At 36.6% G+C, this 20,037-nt stretch overlaps 1 protein-coding gene and 1 long non-coding RNA gene across 3 annotated transcripts; both read right to left on the bottom strand.

The window, feature by feature from the left end:
• Nucleotides 1-1,178: 1,178 nt before the first annotated feature.
• LOC130557897 (uncharacterized) lies at nt 1,179-2,879 on the bottom strand. Of its 2 annotated transcripts, none has more exons than XR_008963365.1 (4): nt 2,790-2,879; nt 2,440-2,542; nt 2,260-2,311; nt 1,179-2,157 (listed from the first exon to the last, which is right to left on the bottom strand). It is a non-coding gene; the product is annotated as an uncharacterized LOC130557897 (long non-coding RNA). The 2 variants fall into 2 exon arrangements; XR_008963364.1 differs by having other exon boundaries at nt 1,180-2,157; nt 2,440-2,545; nt 2,790-2,840.
• Nucleotides 2,880-6,614: 3,735 nt separating this feature from the next.
• On the bottom strand, nt 6,615-10,765 carry LOC130557893 (uncharacterized). The gene is made up of 5 exons (XM_057340021.1): nt 10,670-10,765; nt 10,274-10,448; nt 10,052-10,190; nt 9,634-9,741; nt 6,615-9,471 (listed from the first exon to the last, which is right to left on the bottom strand). The coding sequence occupies exons 2-5, from the start codon at nt 10,417-10,419 to the stop codon at nt 8,746-8,748; spliced, it is 1,119 nt and encodes a 372-aa protein (XP_057196004.1). The 5' UTR covers nt 10,420-10,448; nt 10,670-10,765; the 3' UTR covers nt 6,615-8,745.
• Nucleotides 10,766-20,037: the final 9,272 nt, after the last annotated feature.

The following is a 20,037-nucleotide window of genomic DNA, read 5'->3' as shown; positions in this document are numbered from 1 at the left end:
CTTTATCTAGATGCTGATCTTCCAGCCAATGCAATAAAGCTCTGCAATTGATTCGGAATGCAACAGCACAGTTGATCTTCTATCGACCCAAGAACCCATGTCACACATGTGTACAATGTTGCCTGACTGGTCTCAATGAGAATCCGAGTCCACTCTTTGCGTTCTGGGAATTGAGAAACGGCTCCTGTTTCAGTTTTGGGTCATTGTCCCCTGTTCACCTGGAATTTTGGGGTAGCCTATTTGCACTTTCTCATATTTAATGATTTCCTGTCCCTTTTGTGATGATCCCTCTTTATTTCAAAGCTCCTTTCTCCTCAGTGTAGCCTTCCTGCTAGCCAGTATTTGTAAGGATGGAAAGGAAATGACACTAGAGACATCTGTGACACTCCCGCCGGTCCCTAGTCTTGTTTTCCCCGTTTATGCCCAAGGATGACCTTTTCCCACGCTCCCTCACGAGTCCCTCATTGACTTTTGCACCTGCACCCCATCATCTGTCTAGCCCTTGTTATCTGTTCTATTTCAGTTCTCCCCTTAGTTCAGTTCTTTGTCGGTTATTAATGTAATGGTGCGCTCTTGTGGAGTAACCCTTGTTCTGGGGAGGATTTTTTTTGCTCTTTGTGTTTTCTTGTTCCGTGGATGTTTTGCTCATTGGATTACCCTGTTTTGTTCCTGTTCACACCTTTTTATTAAACCTTTTTTACTTGCCATCCGTTCCGTGTCACCATAATCTGTGGACACGTTACAACATCCTGCTCCTTATAATGATGCTCTTGCTTGTTGTGGTGGATCCAGTTGATAATTTATCTCAAGAAATATATATTTTCCGTCTTGTTTCAATAGAAGACTACACAAAACTTTAAGCCTTGAATAACATTACCTGTAAAATATGTTGTTGATCTTGTTTTTGGTGTGACAGTATCTCCCATGTTAGACATCTCTAGTTCCTGTTGTACATACACGTTATTGCTTGGTTTTATTCTCAAAGTGAGTAGACAAAAAAAGCAATGGCAGAATTCATATGTAACAAGCAAGAGTTTGTCTTTTTTATGAGGTAATATTCAAAAGTGCAAACTAGATATTTAAATATTTTTGTTTCTTTAAATCGTTTTCCATTAAAAAAAAAAAAATGAGAAAATTGTTAGGCACAAAACAAACACAAACAGAAGGGTCAAGTTATCTTTTTATAAATATTTGGTTCCCTTACAACATTTTAATTTATAAGCAGAGGGCCATTCAATATGCTTTAAATGTTTTATACCCATTTCAGGACATTAAGGGCATCATTAAATTAAATCTTATACTAACACCTTAAATATGTCCTAAACCTGAATTTGTGCAAAATCTGTTGTTCATTTGTATCATTTGACTATGAATCTGTGATAATCCCATTACGAAAGCCTTATAAATTCACAAGGTATTTGTTGATGTTTTTCTCAGTTTTTCAAATGCACTGAACAAAATGCTACTCTAGATCTCTAGTTCAGATTTGACTAAGATGTGAGCATTAGATAAAAAATGTGTTTTAATGGGTATATCCTACTATGAATATAATTTTAAAGTACAAATGGTTTCATATTTTAAAAGTATATGAAAACAATATAATTTATATAAAATTGAATTATTATTTGAAAAATTATTACAAAGGCTGCCTTGGTTCTTCAGAGCTCCAGTCTTTAACTGTGAAATCAACTTTAATTTATGAATTACCCAAAGGCTAATTCTGTTTTCTCATGGTTTCTCTTATATCTGATGTGTTGTTCTTTCTAGATGTTTGTCAGACAACAAATCTGCTAAAACAAGTATTTATTTAAATCAGAACACATTTCTGAAGATTCTGTACAAAACACATTATTCATCACTGTCATCAGATTTTACTGATTAACATAGAAACAAAGTTATTGACTAAAACACAACCATATCAGCCCTCACAGGAACATAAAATGAAAGTAATAACTTTGTTTGAGAATTTAAAAGTTGCAAATTAAAGTACAGAAAAATATATAGTGTGCAAAGTATTAGCACCCCAGACAGTTTTGTCCATTTGGTTTAATTCAGATGATTAAAAGTTGATGTCTTGATGGATGTAGTTTTTTCAATATGTACTACTGACTTCTGTTCATAGACGTAGTTCTGACGATAGTGAGTCATTACACCATTCTGTGAAAAGTACATAGTTTTATATTCATTCAATTTTTCTATAATACTGTATATAGCAACTTCGAAGAAATGTAAAACAATTTGTTTAGACCATTCGCATACCTGTTGTAGATTTTTGCCACACTGACAGAAATGCAAGCATGGTCCACATGTACTTTAATTGAAAAATGAATATATTTATGGAAAATAATCAGTAAAGCTCAGTTTAAAATCAGATATATTTTAAAAGATTCAGTTGTTCTTTTCAATTCAAACTTTAAATCTTAAACGTTAAATACTGACCGACACATCCTACAAAATGCACCGTCTTTATAGGGTTCCTTTTTGCAGCGCTTACAGCACATTGTTGAAGATGTTTATCTAGTACGCTGATGGCCAGAAGATGCTGCTGGTGAGACGAAACAACAGGAATCTCTTTTATGAACACCTTTGCTTCCCATTTGTCTAAATCATTGCACTCATTGATAAATACAGCTTGGTTCTTATAATGTAAGTGCTTCTTCCAAAAAATATCTTTAACATGGAAGCTTTTCCATATATTTAAGTCATATTAGGTAAAGTCCTTTGTTTTAGTTTCATAAAAAAATCCTCAAACTAGAGCTGCATTAGTTAAAAATAGTATAGTGTCTTACCACTGGTCCTTTCTAGTCTTCAAGCACCTCTTCAACTCTGTGAAAATATTGCATTATACAGAGAACTATGTCTGAAGGAACAGTTTCTCCACCCACCTGTCAATAGTGACGTGTGCCGTCAAGAAAAAAACTAAAAGTAAAACTGCTAGAGAAGACAAAGGAACATAAACAAATTGTATCTGTATAAACCATGAAACCGGTTTGTCATGAAACACACTTTAAACACTGATCTGTTTAACAACATTGAGTTGAGAACTTTGAAACTTTGAAAGTATTTGAAACTTTTAGATGCAATAATCATTTTTGTTTAACAAAAAATAACAGATAAATTATGATGAGTAAACATAATTGTATTATGTGCAACTGTAACTTTATTTTATGTTAATCCTACACATTTTCATTTAGTCAATACTACTAAAAAAATGAAGTTCACACAACAAGATTACAAAAATCATTTCAAACAAATTATATTTTGTTGGAAAAGTGTAATTCAATTTCATGGAAAAGCTTTCCTTAATTTAATTAAGTCAACAACTTTTTTGAGTGAAGGACTGCTAAACATGACAGAGAACAACAGGGGAACACATACCACTCTTTTTTTTGTAAATATTATTTACAATATGGGCTAATGGCAGACTTACACGGAATCTCTGCCCTGACATGGAATTCTGAATAAACTTCTACAGAACTGAGTAATGTCATGCCGAACATTCTTTAAATCCTAAGCCGTTTCCGTGATCATGCTTTGAGAATCTGTATAGCTCTTTAACTCGGTTTTACCATTCTGAAACCCATTTCACAGAAATCTGCTGATTTAAGCAGAAAATATCAAGGAAATGTTTGCAGATGGTGTGGCTGTCGATTCTATTTTTACATTGTTAAATGTTAAATGATAACACGTTTATATGGAGCAATGATAAAGAAGCTTTCTGTTTTTGAGAAGTTCCAACATATAAAAAAAAACATTCAAAATGGGATCTTAAGGGGTCAATGATATAAGGTTTTCCATTTGCCATGACTATAATTTATGAATCTCAAATTTAAATGTGTTCTGTTGTGTAAATGTCGATCCCAATTCTTCACAAACAATGTGGTGTCTGGATCATGCCTTTGCTCTTTTTATGTTCCACACAAAGATACTTCCATTACCTTTACAATTTCACAGTCCGCAATAAATTGACTAATTCATATATTTATAGAAGATTAACATTTATAAGGATGATAAATATTAAGAAACTAAAATATTAAGAGTAAAGTAAGTGTGAGTGATTGTGTTTCTTATTAAAGATTAAATCAAACGAAAATAATTGTTTTTGTAATCATATATTTTTTGTAATGTTATAAAAACATTATAAACTATTATATTATATGTTATATGTGTCACAGAACCACTAAGACGGCAAGAGGTAAGATCTCAAGATGAATATATGAATGACTGATGAGAGGTTTACTGGTAAATACTGTCCTTGTGTTGCAGGAGATCGTGGACGGCGGGCTGGTGAATCCGGTGAGGATGGTAGTGTGTAGCAGACGTGGAGAACGTGGGCGGGGTGCGGGCGTGAGAGCCTGGTGAATCCGTAACAACCCAGCCAACATTGGTATGTGGGCCCCATGTGGGTTATATCTGGGCGACATGCGCTCCACATGGGCATGGGATAAAAAAGGGCAAAATATATGGGCCCCATGTGGGATTACAAATGTGGGTCCCATATAGGTTTGCCCTTATGGGACCTTTATGGGCTGCGTGTGGGCACATGGATTTAATGCTTAAAATACATATTATGCCTTTAAACTCATTTAAATGCGTACATTTGAACATTGGTATGTGGGCCCCATATGGGTTTTATCTGGGCGATATGGGCTCCACATGGGCATAGGTTTAAGATGGGCAACACATATGGGCCCCGTGTGGGATACCAATATGGGTCCCACATAGCTTTGGCCATATGAGACCTTCATGGGCTTCAAGTGGGCATATGATTTCATGCTTAAAATACATTATGCATTTGAACTTTTTAAAGTTCTTATATTTGGTTGATAATCCTTTTAAACATACAAATATATCAGATATTTAGGCTGATTTTGTTATGTATTTAATGCAAATGGAGTTTCTGGAATATTTTTGTTAATTCATTCAATAGGCCTGTATCAGTATTTTCTTCCTTTCACTGACCTAACTGTATGAAAATCAACCACGACAGATAAATGCAGAAATCCAGGTCAATTTACATGAGTATCAAGCGACGTTCTTGCTCAATGTGATAGATACTTTCGACTTCGTACTTAGTTGCGCAGACCGACCGGCTACGTCACACTACCGCGAGATCGATCAGGAAGCACTTGCCTAGAAACGATGTCGCGGTATCTTGATGTCATAACCCGATTGCTTTGCGCAGGTGATGCATGGAGTCGAGCACACCCCTGACCGGAGAATACTTTGTTCCGCTTGACAAAGTAGTTCTCCTGAGTTTTGGTAGATTTTTCTTATATCATATAATTAAATATTATTTTGTTTAAATTGTTTAATGTTTAAATGACAGCTATGATTTAAATCAAACAAATAAATCAAACTACAGAGGAGTTTCTTTATCGGCGGAAGGATATCTTTGGCAGAGCAGTGGCGCGCTGGCAACTCCACGGAGCAGCAAGTTTATCGAGTCGGGACTGGAAATAATCAAAAATAAGAATGTAAAATTCATAATTTCTTAAGTGTGTTTTTGTTATCCGTGTTATCAAGCACCGGGAACCCTGTTTTGACCGTTATTTTCCTTTGCATTTTGTAAGCCTGCGTGTACCTGCCATTTTTCCACCTGAGGTAAATTTGAATTGACTTTACCACAGCCTATGACGAGTGACACTAATTTACGATATTTAACCCTTTAATGCCATTCTTTTTAATTCCTCAGACGTCTAAAACTCAAAAGGCTGATGTCAGAAACGATGTAACGTTAGGACATAAATTGTAATCTGTTCTGAGACCAGATTTATGCAGCCCGCGCTATCGTTGTCTGCTGCCTGTGTAGTGCTAGAATGCTAGTTCCCATTACATTTTAAATACGTTAATGTGTTCTTCAAGAACCTTGTTTTTTACTACAATGTACATCATATAACACGGATTTGTTGTATTTGCTTTGTTTGCGTGATATTTCTTCGTGTAGTGCTAATTGTAAATGAAAAGCCTTTGAGGGTTCTCAGCGTAACGTTACCAGAGAGTGATTGACAGCACGACGTGATAATGTCCCACCACTTATAACAATGTGTTAAAATATGGGTGCATTACTAAAAAACACAAATCTCAGGACATGACAAAATTTTTCCAGGATTTAAAACCCACTCGGACCCCAGGGGGGTTAAATGATTGATCTGCACATAGATGCAGCATCTTTGCCTTCATTATGCAGACTACACATAACAGATTGTTCATAAGAGTATATAGTATAATACTCAGTATAATACTGTACTTGTCAACTAATAATTCTGTGATGCTGGACATATCAAATGACTGTATTGAAACCACTGGAGCACGAGACAGGGGTGAAAAAACATCAGACTGTCAGCAGTTTAAGCGTTCAAAATATTTTTTGTTCAGTTGAGTTTAAAGTACCCTTTCTAATCTGAAATCTATCAAACTATTTTTAATGAATTTAACATTTAAGACTGTTTTTAAGGTTGAGTTAAATATTCTGTGTTAAGGATCAGAAAATGATAATAAATTTGATATTGAACATCCATGTGTTTTTCATTTTCAGAATGCACCTATTATGTTTATGATGTACAGGCAAATATAAAGTAGTAGGTTATTCATTTTGAAGACTAACATCTAAGAAAGCAACATCCAAATGCTGCAGTTATCATTTAATCTGTAAAAATTGCATTGTATTTGGTAGAGCATAAGAATGTAAAGGTCAATTACAATTTAGCAATAACAAAAGTTGTACTGTCCAGGTAGGAGACCTCAAAAAACATAATCTAGAACCACTCAAGTATGCACTATGCAGGGCTCCTCCATTAAACATACAGGGCCTTGGTTGAATCCACATGGGCTTTATAAAGTGGGACCAATATGGGGCTTATGCATGTTGCCGGTTTGGGTCCCACGTGGGCCCCACTCAGATTCTACGTAGGATTCATATGGGCTAATTCACGTAGGGCCGACATGGAACCCGTGGACAAACCCACTTGGGGCCCATGCCTCAAGCCCATATGGGGCCTACATTGGCCCCACAAAAAAATGTTGGCTGGGAATATGTGATGATAGTTCACCCAAAAATGTCATTTATACACCCTCTTGTCATATCAAACCTGTATGGCTTACTTATAAAAGAAGAAATTATGAAGATTGTTGGTAGCCAAACAACGGCGGTACCTATTGACTAACACTAAACTAATGAGAATGGATGCTGTTGTTTGGTTACCAACATTTTGAAAAATCTCTTCTTTTGTCTTCTGCAGAAGAAAGTCATGCAGGTTTGAAATGACGAGGGCGAGTAAATGATGACAGAATTTTCATTTTTGGGCGCACTATTCCTTTCAACAACACTTTCCGTGTTATACCTTAGGAAGGGTAAGTTATTTCCATGTTCTTATACTTAATGATGGAGTTACAATTATATAGAAATAATATCCTTTTATATTTATTCTGATGAAACTCAACAGTGGTGACAATTAACAAAAACAATTTATGCTGCAATGCAGGCGGGGATGAGATTTTTATGCAGTACCCAGAATGCATTGCAGCATAAACCTTTTTTTATACTGCAATGCATGCTGGGTACAAAATCTTAGTTGATTTAACTTGTTGACCTACAAAATGCACATCCATAAATATCCAAGTTCAAAACTTAAAATGATTAAATGCTGTGAGGTAGGGATGTAACGATTCACCGTGAGCCGGTTGAAAATCGGTTATAATGAGTGACGATTCAATTCGGTTGAGGTGTGAACTGAATCGCAATACATTTATTGAACAGCAGGGGCCGCTATTTTCACTGCAAACCTAAACGTGGATGCTGATATTTCTTAAATGCAAAAAAATCCAAGAAAAGCTCAGACAGTATTAGTTTGTTTATATTAAAGAGACTTTTTCTATTATTAATTTGTTATAAAATCGCAGTTTAGTTTTGTTATTTGAAATAAAACATTATTTTATTATGCAAAGAAACGTGAAGCATTTAAGAAATAATGCAAGGGAAGTTGTTCATTTCTAATTTGTTTCAACTCATTTTTTTTAAAATAAATCGTGAGTAAATCGTGAATAAATCGCATCGTGAGATCAGAATCGTGAATCGCATCGCATCGTGAGCTGAGTGAATCGTTACATCCCTACTGTGAGGGGCACCCGCCCTTCGACCTAAATGTTTTGGGTCAAAAAAAAGAGAACTGATAGGACTTAAATATGAAAAGGTCATAGAGCTAAATGGTTTTTGTATTATTAAAGTCTTGCAATAGGTTAACCGTTTTCTGTGTCATTACTGTCCATGTGTTTTGTGTTTGCATTTAAGTCTGTTCATTGCATTTTCCTACACAATAATTAAAATGCACATCAAAAATAAAACTGCATGTTTCAATAAAAGGAAGATTCACTGAACATAAATAGTACAGTAACCCAACATGATTGTAATGAAATTTTGACACTACGCAATAGTAAACTTATTAAATTATTAACTAACAAATTAATATGCATTCCTGGAAATACTCTTATTCTTCAGATTTGATTGAAAAAAATTCTTCCTATTTTATGTTTTTGTGCAGTTATATTATTAATGAGTCAGCATTTATATTAAAATCTATTAATGACAAGGACAGAAGCTGTGTGTATTACCGTAAAGCTTTCAGACGACAACAGGATTACCATTTAATCTACCATAAGATATTAAAATAATAATACAAAAAAAATCACCAATTCTAATCATTTTTAAACCTTTACACTTTTGTTTCCAGGACAAAAATGATCTTTTTAAGAACGTTTGAAAGAGTATTCCACTCTCTCATATTTAGTGATTTTCCCTCCACTTGTGATGATCTCTTTATGTTCCACACATCCTTCCTCCTCAGTGTAGCGTTGGTGAATCACTTTTCCATCGTCTGGAATGGGAAAAGGGAACGGGGAAAGGGACATTACAGACATCTGACTGCTCAAAGCCGCTCCTTTAAATGAGACTACTGCCTTTCCCATTTCCCTCTGTTGTGGCGGATCCTGCCGATAATTTACCACAGGAGGTTTTTTGACCACCGTCTGAAGAAGTGTTGGCGGTTGTGGACTCCGTCTCTGACTTATTTCATTTCCCTGTGTTACGGTGACGTCTCTTGGTTTGATGTCCATTTTTGAAGCTGAAGCAGCTCTCCTGATGTCTAAAATGACTCCAGCCATAGAAGCTCTGTAAGATGGATTGGTCTCCACCATCCGGGACACTGGATTACAGTACGGTTGATCTTTAAGATATTCTTGAATTTTGCCGGCACACACGTATTGGGTGGGTAACCTGATTCGGGCACAGAGTTCAGCAATGACTTTACCCATAGCCCAAACATCTGAACGCTTGTCACGAACTCCCCTCGTCTGCAGGATCTCTGGAGCAGAGTACGCTTCATTGCCCGAGTTTGCTGCGGAGCTCAGTCCATTTTTAAAGAACTTCGCCAGACCCAAATCAATGATCACAGCACGATGGGTTTGATGCTCAACCTAAATCGGGGTGAGAGAAACAAAGATTTTATTTTTGGTTCTAATTTGGTTTCTCCTCATAAATCGGGGAGACGAAGCTGATCCATAAATACAACATAGAACAGTATAGCAATAAATATGGACATATTCAGTTTTGTTTTATTCATATTCAGTCTGGCTCACCATGATGTTGTCTGGTTTGAGGTCTTGGTGGACGATGTCTTTACTGTGCAGATGAAGCAAACCTTCACACATCCCAGTGATGATCGTGGCTCTCACTGCTGGAGTCAACTGAAGATACAACAACAATGATTATCATTTTCTTGCATTTCATCACCACAAATATAAAACTGACAAGACTGTCTATTTTATTATTGCTGAACTGTCTCATTTGTGTTAGCATAGGTGGTTACAAACATTATTTGACGGAAACGGGGTCATGTGTCAAATACAGTAAGTTTCAAGTCGAAGTCAATTTAAACTTTTATGATCATCACAATCTTCAAACGGTATCCGTGTCTCACACAAACCACATGGTTCTGAAAGGCTTAAACAACTCATAATTTCGGAATGTGCCATAGTTATTGTCATATACAAGTACCTGTATTTTGGAGCTTTGTGTTTTAAAGATGGTCGTCTCAAGATCTTCTCCAAAGATGAATTCCAAAGGAATGTTCCACTTTGCGTCTTTGATCCAAGGGTCACCAAGAAGATTCACCACGTTAGGGTGCCGAGCATTTCTGGGGTTAAAACATCCGGCGTTATAGTGAGTTCAGTAAGATGAAAGTCATAACAATAAAGAAATGCTAAAATTCATACATACTTATATACTTTGCATTCTCTTTCCAGCTCATATTTGTTGATGAGACCTACAGGGACTCTCTTCAGAGCAGCCCATGAGTCTCCAAACTTCTCCTTATATACTTTCCCAAAGCAGCCTTGAGCCAGTGTTTGTGTGGAGTACGCCATCTAGTGGTGTTGTGACAGATAGCTTTCAGCTGTCGACATAAAATTAGGTACAATTGTCAGATGAAAAATTTGGAATAATACGTACACAGAGAACATATTTTAAGCAAGACTGATGTTATTTTAAGGATAAATCAAATAAAAACATCAAAGAAAATGTTTTTAATCATAATTGACGCTGTGTTTTATAACAGATGTTATGAAACTTCTATTTTAGGTAAGCCAAAAATTGAAATGTTTTATATTTCCTTACCGCTGTCTTTGTCTAATCTTCGAGCACCTCTTCAGAAGCTGTAAAAGTAAACTGGAGTTCAGACATCTATTTAAGTCTGAAGAGCAGTAAGATCCTCCCACTGCGTGCTGACACAGATATTCCTTGGAAGTCAGAACTGGACCGTAAATAAAATACAAAACGTTTTTATTGAACTGCAGATAATGCAACTTCTCAATAATAATAAACTTTTCCAAATTGGTCTTTAAAAGGTTTTAATTTGACCTTGTCATATTCTGCTTTAAGAGCAAAATATTAGTCTAACTGTACAGACAATCTTTTTTTGCATGCACTTTCACTAAATATGCACTTATACACATAAACCCCAACATTGAACCACAAACCTAGACCACATTATGCTGCAATGCATTTACATTTACATTTAGTCATTTAGTGCAATACAAACATGTCTCACAAAGCCTACTACAGTGTAAAGTTTAGTTTATCTAAGTTTAAGTAAGCATGCTTTTTTTATAGATGTCGTGAGTAAATTCTTATTATTTATTTATACAATGTTCTGTAGAAAAATATATTATTTAGAGCAGTGGTTCTCAAACCTTTTCGTTGTAAGGCCCCCTTTGTGTAGAGTGCATCGCTTTGCAGCCCCACAAATAAAGACGTATAATCTTAAATTTAACATTTTTATTTAAACAAAAACATATTTGGTTATACAATGCTGAAACATCAATTCTTTTGTCTGGTGGTCTTATTTTTCTGATGTTTGATTGCATAAAATCTATGATCAATTTCTATATTTCATAAAATGCCACAAAATCTGTGGCCCCCCTGGCTCCACCTCGGGGGCCCCCAGTTTGAGAACTACTGATTTAGAGTACTGAAAATTGTCTGAACTTTAATGCTTCGAATAGAAATATGTTCAACTTGAAAGCGGCTTATTATAAGTCCTTTGAGAAAACCACACCTTTTCAAAATGATTGAAAGTGTGTTACAGGGAAAGTTTGAGACTTTAAATTTGACACTTGATTTAAGCTATCACACAAAGCAACTGAACAACTACATTGTTTAGATAAATAACTTTCTTGGGTTAGGCCAATTATTCAGCTATGCATGTAGACTTGACTCATGCTATTGGCAGACTAACATTGAATCTCTGCCCAGAGAATTACCTATAAACTTCTAAAGAAATGTTATTATTTGTCATGTAACAAAAATTATTCACATGGAAAAAGACATAGACCGAAGATGTGTCTGTTACCATAAAGCTTTTAGAAGGCACACCATGGCCAGCAGGGTTACCGTATTAGTATTACAGCCGATTATATTAGTTATATGTGACCATGTACCACTAAACCAGTCACAGTATGTATATTTAAAGCAATAGCCAACAATATATCGTTTGGGTAAAAATGATCGATTTTTCTACTATGCCAAAAATCATTAGGATTTTAAGTAAAGATAATGTTTCATGAAGATATTTCGTAAATGAACTACCGTACATATATTACAATTTTATTTTTGTGAGTGGATGCAGCAAAAGCTAACAAAGATTGCTGGAAACACGCCTACAAACTTCACTTGCTGAGTCGCTGCCTGCTCTTTGGAAATTTCCCAGTCAAGTTTGGTATCTATGTAAAGCTTAGAATTTCAGCTTTCGGGTTCATTTACTCTCCACAACGTCAATAGAGAGCGTTAAAACAAACCTGTTTCTCTTTTGCAACGGCCTGCCCCGGTACCTCTGATGATGGACAACTTTAAAGATGATTTTCTCTATATTTAGATTTTTTGGCACCCTCAGAATCCAGATGATCAAATAGTTGTATCTCAGCCAAATATTGTCATATCCTAACAAACCATATATTTAAAAAAATTGACCCTTATGACTGTTTTGTGATCCATAGAATGTTGCTTCTTTTTGATCATGTATCAAATATTTATCAAGTAAACAAAATAAATAAGTTGAGTGTTTTATTTGTGTTCTTTTCAGTAAAAATAAGGACACTTTTAGTGTTTAATGTTTATGTCGGTGGTTCAGAAGAAATAGTTGTGGTATGTGTTCACCAGAAGCAGGGTGCACTTGCATTGGTGCATTGGTTGTGGGAGGCAACTAAAATGTCACTTAATGAGTGATGATTGTTAAAACTGGTACTGAGATCAATCTCTTTGTGTTTGCTCATTTTGGTTTTGTATAAAAATCTAACATGTTTTTTTGTGTATTTTCTAGCTTATGGTGACAGTGGTTCAATGTAACTCAAATAAGTTAAAACAGCCTTCTTTTGATCTAAGTTACTCAAGCCTAAATGCCATATATTACAATAGCAACTTAAAATTTATAGTTTAAATCAACTTGAAAAAGTGAAACTGCACATGTCACCATTTACAAGTGTAGACTTGGTCTAGGCAGACGTTTGCCTTAACATGCACATTATAACAGCGAATGAGATACAAGCAGCTACAAGGAGAGAGCCCTGAACTATGCAATAAACAACACAATCCCACATGGAATTCATATGAATTTCTTTTTTTATGTTTGAGTACAATGTGCGTTCACCCCAGTGATGGTAGGTTTGAGCGGAGTTAGAGGTGGTACTTTATTATTGCAGTAATCAATGTAATCATACATTTTTGTTCGATCGACATCATACCAATTCATATGAATAGGCCACCTTGTAAAATAGTTGAAACCAGGCTGGCTTTGTAAATTGAAGAACCATAAAAACGAACAAAAAAACCCGACAAACTCAAAGTAAAAAAAATAAAAATGATTTGTGTTATCACTTTATGTAGATATGTCAGTAAAGGAAAGATTTTTCCATGTGCTAGCTAGCGGTTGAAATGTACATTATACTGGTCCTTTAATACCTTTTTTATTCCGTCAAGGTCCTCTAAACACAAAGGACAGCATGTCTACTGTAAATATTAACGAAACCTTTACAAAAAGGGCATTACATTCTGAAAGCCTCAGCTTGAGAACAAAACAAAGGGTACTTTTCTTGCTATTATAGCATATTTTACGCACCTCAAAATGATAAAACATTAAAAAGCTGACAATTAGAAAAAGCTTGAAAGTTGGCCATTTTAAGTTTATATCTCAAGCACCTATAGACACTTAATGTATAAATACTGTAAATGTTCTTAAAAATATTATAATATGTCATGAATCTCGGGGTGAGACACGGACAAAGAACAGAGGACCCAATCGCAGACAGCGGGTAAGGGGTTAACAAGACATTTAATCAAATATAAATACAAAACAAAGACCAACGTGGGGGTAACATAACAAAACATGGAAACAGGAACAAGGACTAACTAAACTAACAGGACTAGACTAAAACACATCACTACTAGACTAGACTAGACTAGACTAGACTAGACTAACTAAAAGACAGGAACTCACCCACATTACACAAACACGACACAACAATGATCCAGCACAAGACAGAGGACAAAGGGGCATTAAATAAGGGATCAAATCAAAGGGGAACAGATACAAAAGGGCAGGAACACAGACAAGGACCAGAGAGAGTATCGAAGGCCGACAGGGTCAAAATGACTCTCTCCACACATAACAAGGGATCCTGCCGTGATTCCGCCACAAGATCAAGAAAGACATGACAAGATGAGGCAGAATCACGACAATAATATATAAAATAGAAACACACTTAATATAAGAATAGATTGTGGATGTGAGAGATTATTTGAAATGTTTTGTAATTTGAAAATTAAATCTAAGAGATTACGGAGTTTAATCTAATCTAAGCATATAACATCAATAACAATATAATTTTTCACATAAAGGTTAGGACTTCCTCCTTAGTCTAAGAGCGAAACTAAACAGTTCATTTGACCCATAGAAATAACTTTTCCATTATTTGATCTCTGCCTAACCTGAAGAACAGCAATATTTCACAAACAAGGAACTATCATCTCCTCTGTATTTTTAGGCTCGTCAGACTTCAATGTTGATGACACCAAAAAACAAGCTGTGAAAACAATGCATCTTACTTTATTACAAATATCAGTATAGTGTGAGTCGTCATTAGTTTTTTAAATAGCACTACTTATTACTGCTGTTTGTCCATTTTTCTTTTTTTGTTATTATTTCAAGGTATTGGTGTATGTTTTTTAAATATTATCAGCATTGGCTAAACACGATAGGTATAAATGTCAAAAAATATATCTTGAATATTGTTGGTGTGGTTAATCTCACAGATGAATAGTTCCCCACAAAATTCATTAAAAATCTAAAAGTTTTTTTTAAAGGTTAAAAATGAACAATGAAAGGTTGAAAAATAGAAACTAAAACTTAAGAATTGAAAATAAATAATGTGTGAAAGTACCATCGTGTCATTTAGACACAAAAACATTTTTTGAGTTTTGTTTCCTCTGAGTTTTAATCATTTAAGTAAAAGTGGATTTCTTCACTGTTAAAAGGTTTGTCAATCTTCATTATGACAGACAATTTCAAATTTAATTTGTTTTGTAAATGTTGATGTCTTCTTCACGAATAATATTTCCATTCTTTTGAACTTTTTTGAACACCTTCCTCTTGATTATTGGAATGGCGACACATAACACCACTCTGTGAGGAACTTTCTTGAGCATTCATGGAGCTCTGTATAGGGTTAATTGCTGGCTTGCTGATTTCTTCTTCAGAAACAATTTGGCCGTTCTGTCTGACAGTGATTTTAGATGTTTGAATGTTGTCCTATGTTGTTGCTATAGTGAGTCATTACACAATTCTCATGAAGGACCAGGGTCCTCTGGACAGCATTACCTTCTGCATTCATCTAAAGAGTAAAATAATAAAAATAATAAGTAAAAATACCGTGAAATACAAGTATGTACAATACTGTAAATAGTGAGCTTACATAAATACATAAAACATAAATAACGTTTTTAATATTCTGAAGTTTCATAAATCAAATATGAAACTTTTTCAGATATGTATACATTTTTACTTTAAATGTGTGGAAATGTGAGGAACAATCTTTCCTATTTGATTTTAGAAAGAAACTGGAAGTTTAAAAAAAGTAGTAAAAAGTGTTCCTTACCTCTGTCTCAGACTGATCTTTCAGCACTGCTTCAAAGTTGTGAAATTAAACAAGAGTTCAGCGATTTCCATCTAGTCTGAGGTACATTAAGATCCACCCAGTCAGTGTGCATTGACAGGAACGGAAAACAGAAACTTAAAGAATCAACATGGTCAGAGATGCATTCAAGCACACAAGATGTAAAAATACGGATAATTTATATCAACATATGAGAACATAAAACAATGTAAATCAAGATTTTATTAAATAATATAAACAGAAGGTTCTCAGTTTAAAATATGATATTGTAGGTGTCACAAATGCTGAAATTTCGGAAGCACGAGATGTTAAAGGGACCTGCCAGTACCCTTTAAGCAAATCTAATTTTGTGACATAATGAGCACAACCAACACGGTCTACACAGTCCTCCATTCTTGGGAGTGGAAAGGAATCTGGCTTAGTCACGGCATTGACTTTACGATAATCAGTACAAAATCTATAGGTAGAATCAGATTTAGGTACCAATATACTGTACATGGGGAACTCCACGAACTTTGGCTAGGCACGGCAAGACCATGTTCAAGTAGATACTGCACCTCATTTCTCATGACCTCACGTTTTTTGTGGATTTACACGGTAAGGATGATGCTTTATCGGCTGACTGTCACCTACATCAATATCATGACATATTACTGTAGTTTGTGATGGTACATCAGTAAACAGTTTGTGATATTTACTAATCAAATTACTCACAGCCTCCGACTGACTAACAGGCAAATGAGAAAGATGAAACTTCAGATTATCCAGAACCGCAGAGTTCTGCAAACGGGCACACAAGGTCTGAGCATCTTTTGCCACTAACCCATCCTCCTCAGGGCAATATGATGGCACAACTACCGTAGACACAAAAACAGATTTACTAACAGAACGGTCAGGAGACAGGTTACGGGCAACATACGTTTTTAACATATTCACATGGCATACCCTACTCTTTCGTTTGCGATCAGGAGTACAAACAACGTAGTTGGTATCACTGAGCTTCCTCTCAATTGGATAAGGACCAGTGAACCTAGCCTGCAAAGCGGAGCCAGGTACAGGAAGTAGGACGAGGACAGCATCACCAGCCTGGAATGTACGCACCACACTCTTACGGTCGGAAACTTACGGTCGGATACTGAGCTTTCATTTTAGTCTGGCAAGCTACTAAATGAGCGCTAGCCATCTCACAGGCTTTGTGAAGACACTCACGGAAAGAACTAACATAGTCAAGGATAGACATTAATGAGGAACTCTGAGACAACAACTGCTCACTGAGTAACTTCAAAGGACCTCTCACAGTATGTCCGAATTCCAGTTCTGCCGGACTAAAACCCAGCGATTCCTGAACACTTTCCCTCACAGCAAGCATAATCAGAGGTAAACCTTCTACACAATCCTTACCTGTCTCAATGCAAAATTTTCGGAGCATTGACTTAAGAGTCTGATGGAATCGCTCCAAAGCACATTGGGACTGTGGGTGGTAAGCACTGGCCAATTGATGTTTTACCCCCAACTCGCTTAACATCTGTGAAAACACTTTAGATGTAAAATTAGTACCTTGATCCGATTGAATCACCTTCGGCAAGCCAAAGGTGGAGCAGAACCTAATAAGTTCTTGCACAACTGTCCTAGCTTTAATAGTACGTAAAGGAATTGCCTCAGGGTAACGAGTCGCAGCACACATGATAGTCAGGATGTACTGGTACCCTGATTTTGACTTAGGCAAGGGCCCTACACAGTCAATGATTAACCTCTCAAATGGTTCACCAATAACTGGAATCGGAACAAGTGGGGCTGGAGGAACAATTTGATTTGGATTACCTGCCAATTGACAAGTATGACAAGAACGGACAAATTTGGACACCGATGACTTTAAACCAGGCCAAAAAAAATATTTGGAAACCCGATGAAAGATTTTTGTGACACCCAAGTGTCCTGACAAAGCACCTTCATGAGCTAACTGGAGAACTTGTGAACGATAATCAGATGGTAACTAGGGCTGTAGTCAAGTCAACCATTGTCGAGTCCAAGACAAGTCCAAGACCAGGACTAGTCGAGACCGAGTCAAGTCCGAGTACAAAGAGGTTCGAGTCCAAGTCAAGTCCGAGTCCAAAGAGGTTCGAGTCCAAGTCAAGACAGAGTCCAATTGAGACAGTCAAGACAGAGACAGAAAAAAATCATGACTACAAGACCACATACTTAACTATTGATAATTTATGTGATGCAAGAGACAGCATATCTTCTATTCTAAGATAATCATTTTCATTATTGTTTGTAATGATCAAAAAGCAGATAAAATAAGGTCATTTTATTTTTACTATATAGGTATAGCACTAAAGTCACAAAGCCGAAGTGTAACTGTTTATTACTTTTTTAAGGAACTTTTTTATCAGCCCTCCTAACAGCAAGGTTGTGCAGCAATGAACACTTTTTGCGTGTGTGTGTGCGTGCGTGCGTGCGCGCGCCTGCCCGTGCACGTGCGTGTTCGATAGAGGAGCCGCTTGAAAGAGCAGAGGCTCAAAGGCTCGTTTATAAGCACGTTGATAAGCACGTCGGTGCCCATCCTTAAATAACATGTTCATCACAATGACAATAAAAATACGATCAATCTTATCTTTAAGCCCTACTTTCCAAACTTTCTAAAATACTCAAATGCAATGCTAACTCTGAAACATGGCATTAACTTACCTCTCTTTGTGATGCCTTTGCAGGTGTCTTACGAAATTGGATGTTGTCCCACATGTTTCGGGGAAAGTTTTGTTGCAAAAAGTTTCCTTTTAAGCGCACTGTCGATACATTTATTATGGTTTGTAAAACCAATCTGTATTATGCTGCTGCTCGCTGACATCGTGCCTGATGAATGATTGACGCTGGTTCGTGCCGCGGACGAATCGTTCATTTGAACCGGTTCTTTCTTTTTAGTGAACTGGTGGAACCAGTTCAGCTGAATCGTTCCCGTTTAGCGTCTCCCGTAAACACTTAATATTATCCACAAATTAATTCAGTTATTCACTTTCTGGCGTGCATGACAGTCCCACGGACTTGAACCAATATACCAGAGTTGTTTAGTTACAACAACAGCACACACTGAACTGAACTGCTGTGTGAAAAGAGAACTTATGAGCACGCGCAGCTCTCGTTCTAGAGTCGAGAGTCGGCAACAGTTTTCGGATCATTAGTTTTCGGATCACAAGAATATTGCTCTATCAATGTTTTGTTTTGAAGGAGAAAATAAAACATATATCGCTGGACTCGGACGAGACCGACTAGAACATTTTCGAGACCAATGGCCAAGTCCGAGACAAGTCCGAGTTCAAATACCAACGAGTCCGAGACCATTAAAAAACGTCTCGAGTCCGGACTCGAGTACTACAGCACTAATGGTAACACAATTTGGTGAACCTCTTGACAATTCAACTCCGACTGTTTCGGCTTCCATTTACACATCAGAACACCATCCTCCCAGTAATAGGCTATCCTAGACTCTGGCACTTGCATAATGTCCACCACAGCATCAATGCAAGGAGCCAGGGAAGGATCGGCGGTCTGAGCAGCAACTAAATCTTTCTTACCAACCTTTAAAGAAAGATCTGGAATTACACTCTGTACAATCGGTTGAGACAAAAATTCAGGTACTACACTCAACTCACACGTGTCACAATCAGGCTGAGAGAAAAGGACAGTGTCTGAAAGATCAACAACATTTTCAGATTTCCTTGCCTGAGCACGGGTTACAACACAGGCAGGAAATACGGTAGAGAGATCAAGTAACTCATTACTACTAGGTTGATGTGTTACAATAGGCCTAGGAAAAACCTTACCACCAGCCAGCTCATTCCCCAGAATAAGACTAACGCCTTCTACCGGCAACTGGGAGCACACACCCACTGTAACTGGTCCGGTGACGAGATCAGATTCCAAGTACACCCTATGAAGAGGAACATTAACGCACCCCATCTCACATCCACAAATTAACACATCACTACCTGTATATGATTCAAGTGAAAAAGGTAGCATCTCCTCCAAAATCAAGGTCTGCATGGCTCCCGTATCCCTCAAAATCCTAACTGGCTGTGTCTCAGAGTCAGGAGAAAGAGAAACTGAACCGGAAGAAAGAAAGGGTTCATAGGCAGCAGCATCCAAAACATTTAGCTCCGGTACAGACTGTACTAATGCTACATTTTTAGGCTTGGAACTAGAATTTTTCTGGTTCCACACTTTACACTTGGAGATGAAGTGACCTGGGTCAAGACAATAAAAACAAACCCGCTTGTCCCCAACATGTTTAGGGCTAGTTTTACGCCTGGCTTCACCAAACAT

This window comes from Triplophysa rosa, linkage group LG8 (assembly GCF_024868665.1).
Source record: "Triplophysa rosa linkage group LG8, Trosa_1v2, whole genome shotgun sequence".
In the NCBI taxonomy this organism is placed as follows: Eukaryota; Metazoa; Chordata; class Actinopteri; order Cypriniformes; family Nemacheilidae; genus Triplophysa; species Triplophysa rosa.
This window is presented reverse-complemented; position numbering and strand designations above follow the sequence as displayed.

Coding starts and splice junctions, on each gene's coding strand:
- LOC130557893 (XM_057340021.1), bottom strand. CDS start 10,419: ATGGCGTACTCCACACAAACACTGGCTCAAGGCTGCTTTGGGAAAGTA. Junction 10,191..10,273: donor AGAGAATGCAAAGTATATAA/GTATGTATGAAT, acceptor TTTTAACCCCAG/AAATGCTCGGCACCCTAACG. Junction 9,472..9,633: donor TCAAACCAGACAACATCATG/GTGAGCCAGACT, acceptor ACCCCGATTTAG/GTTGAGCATCAAACCCATCG.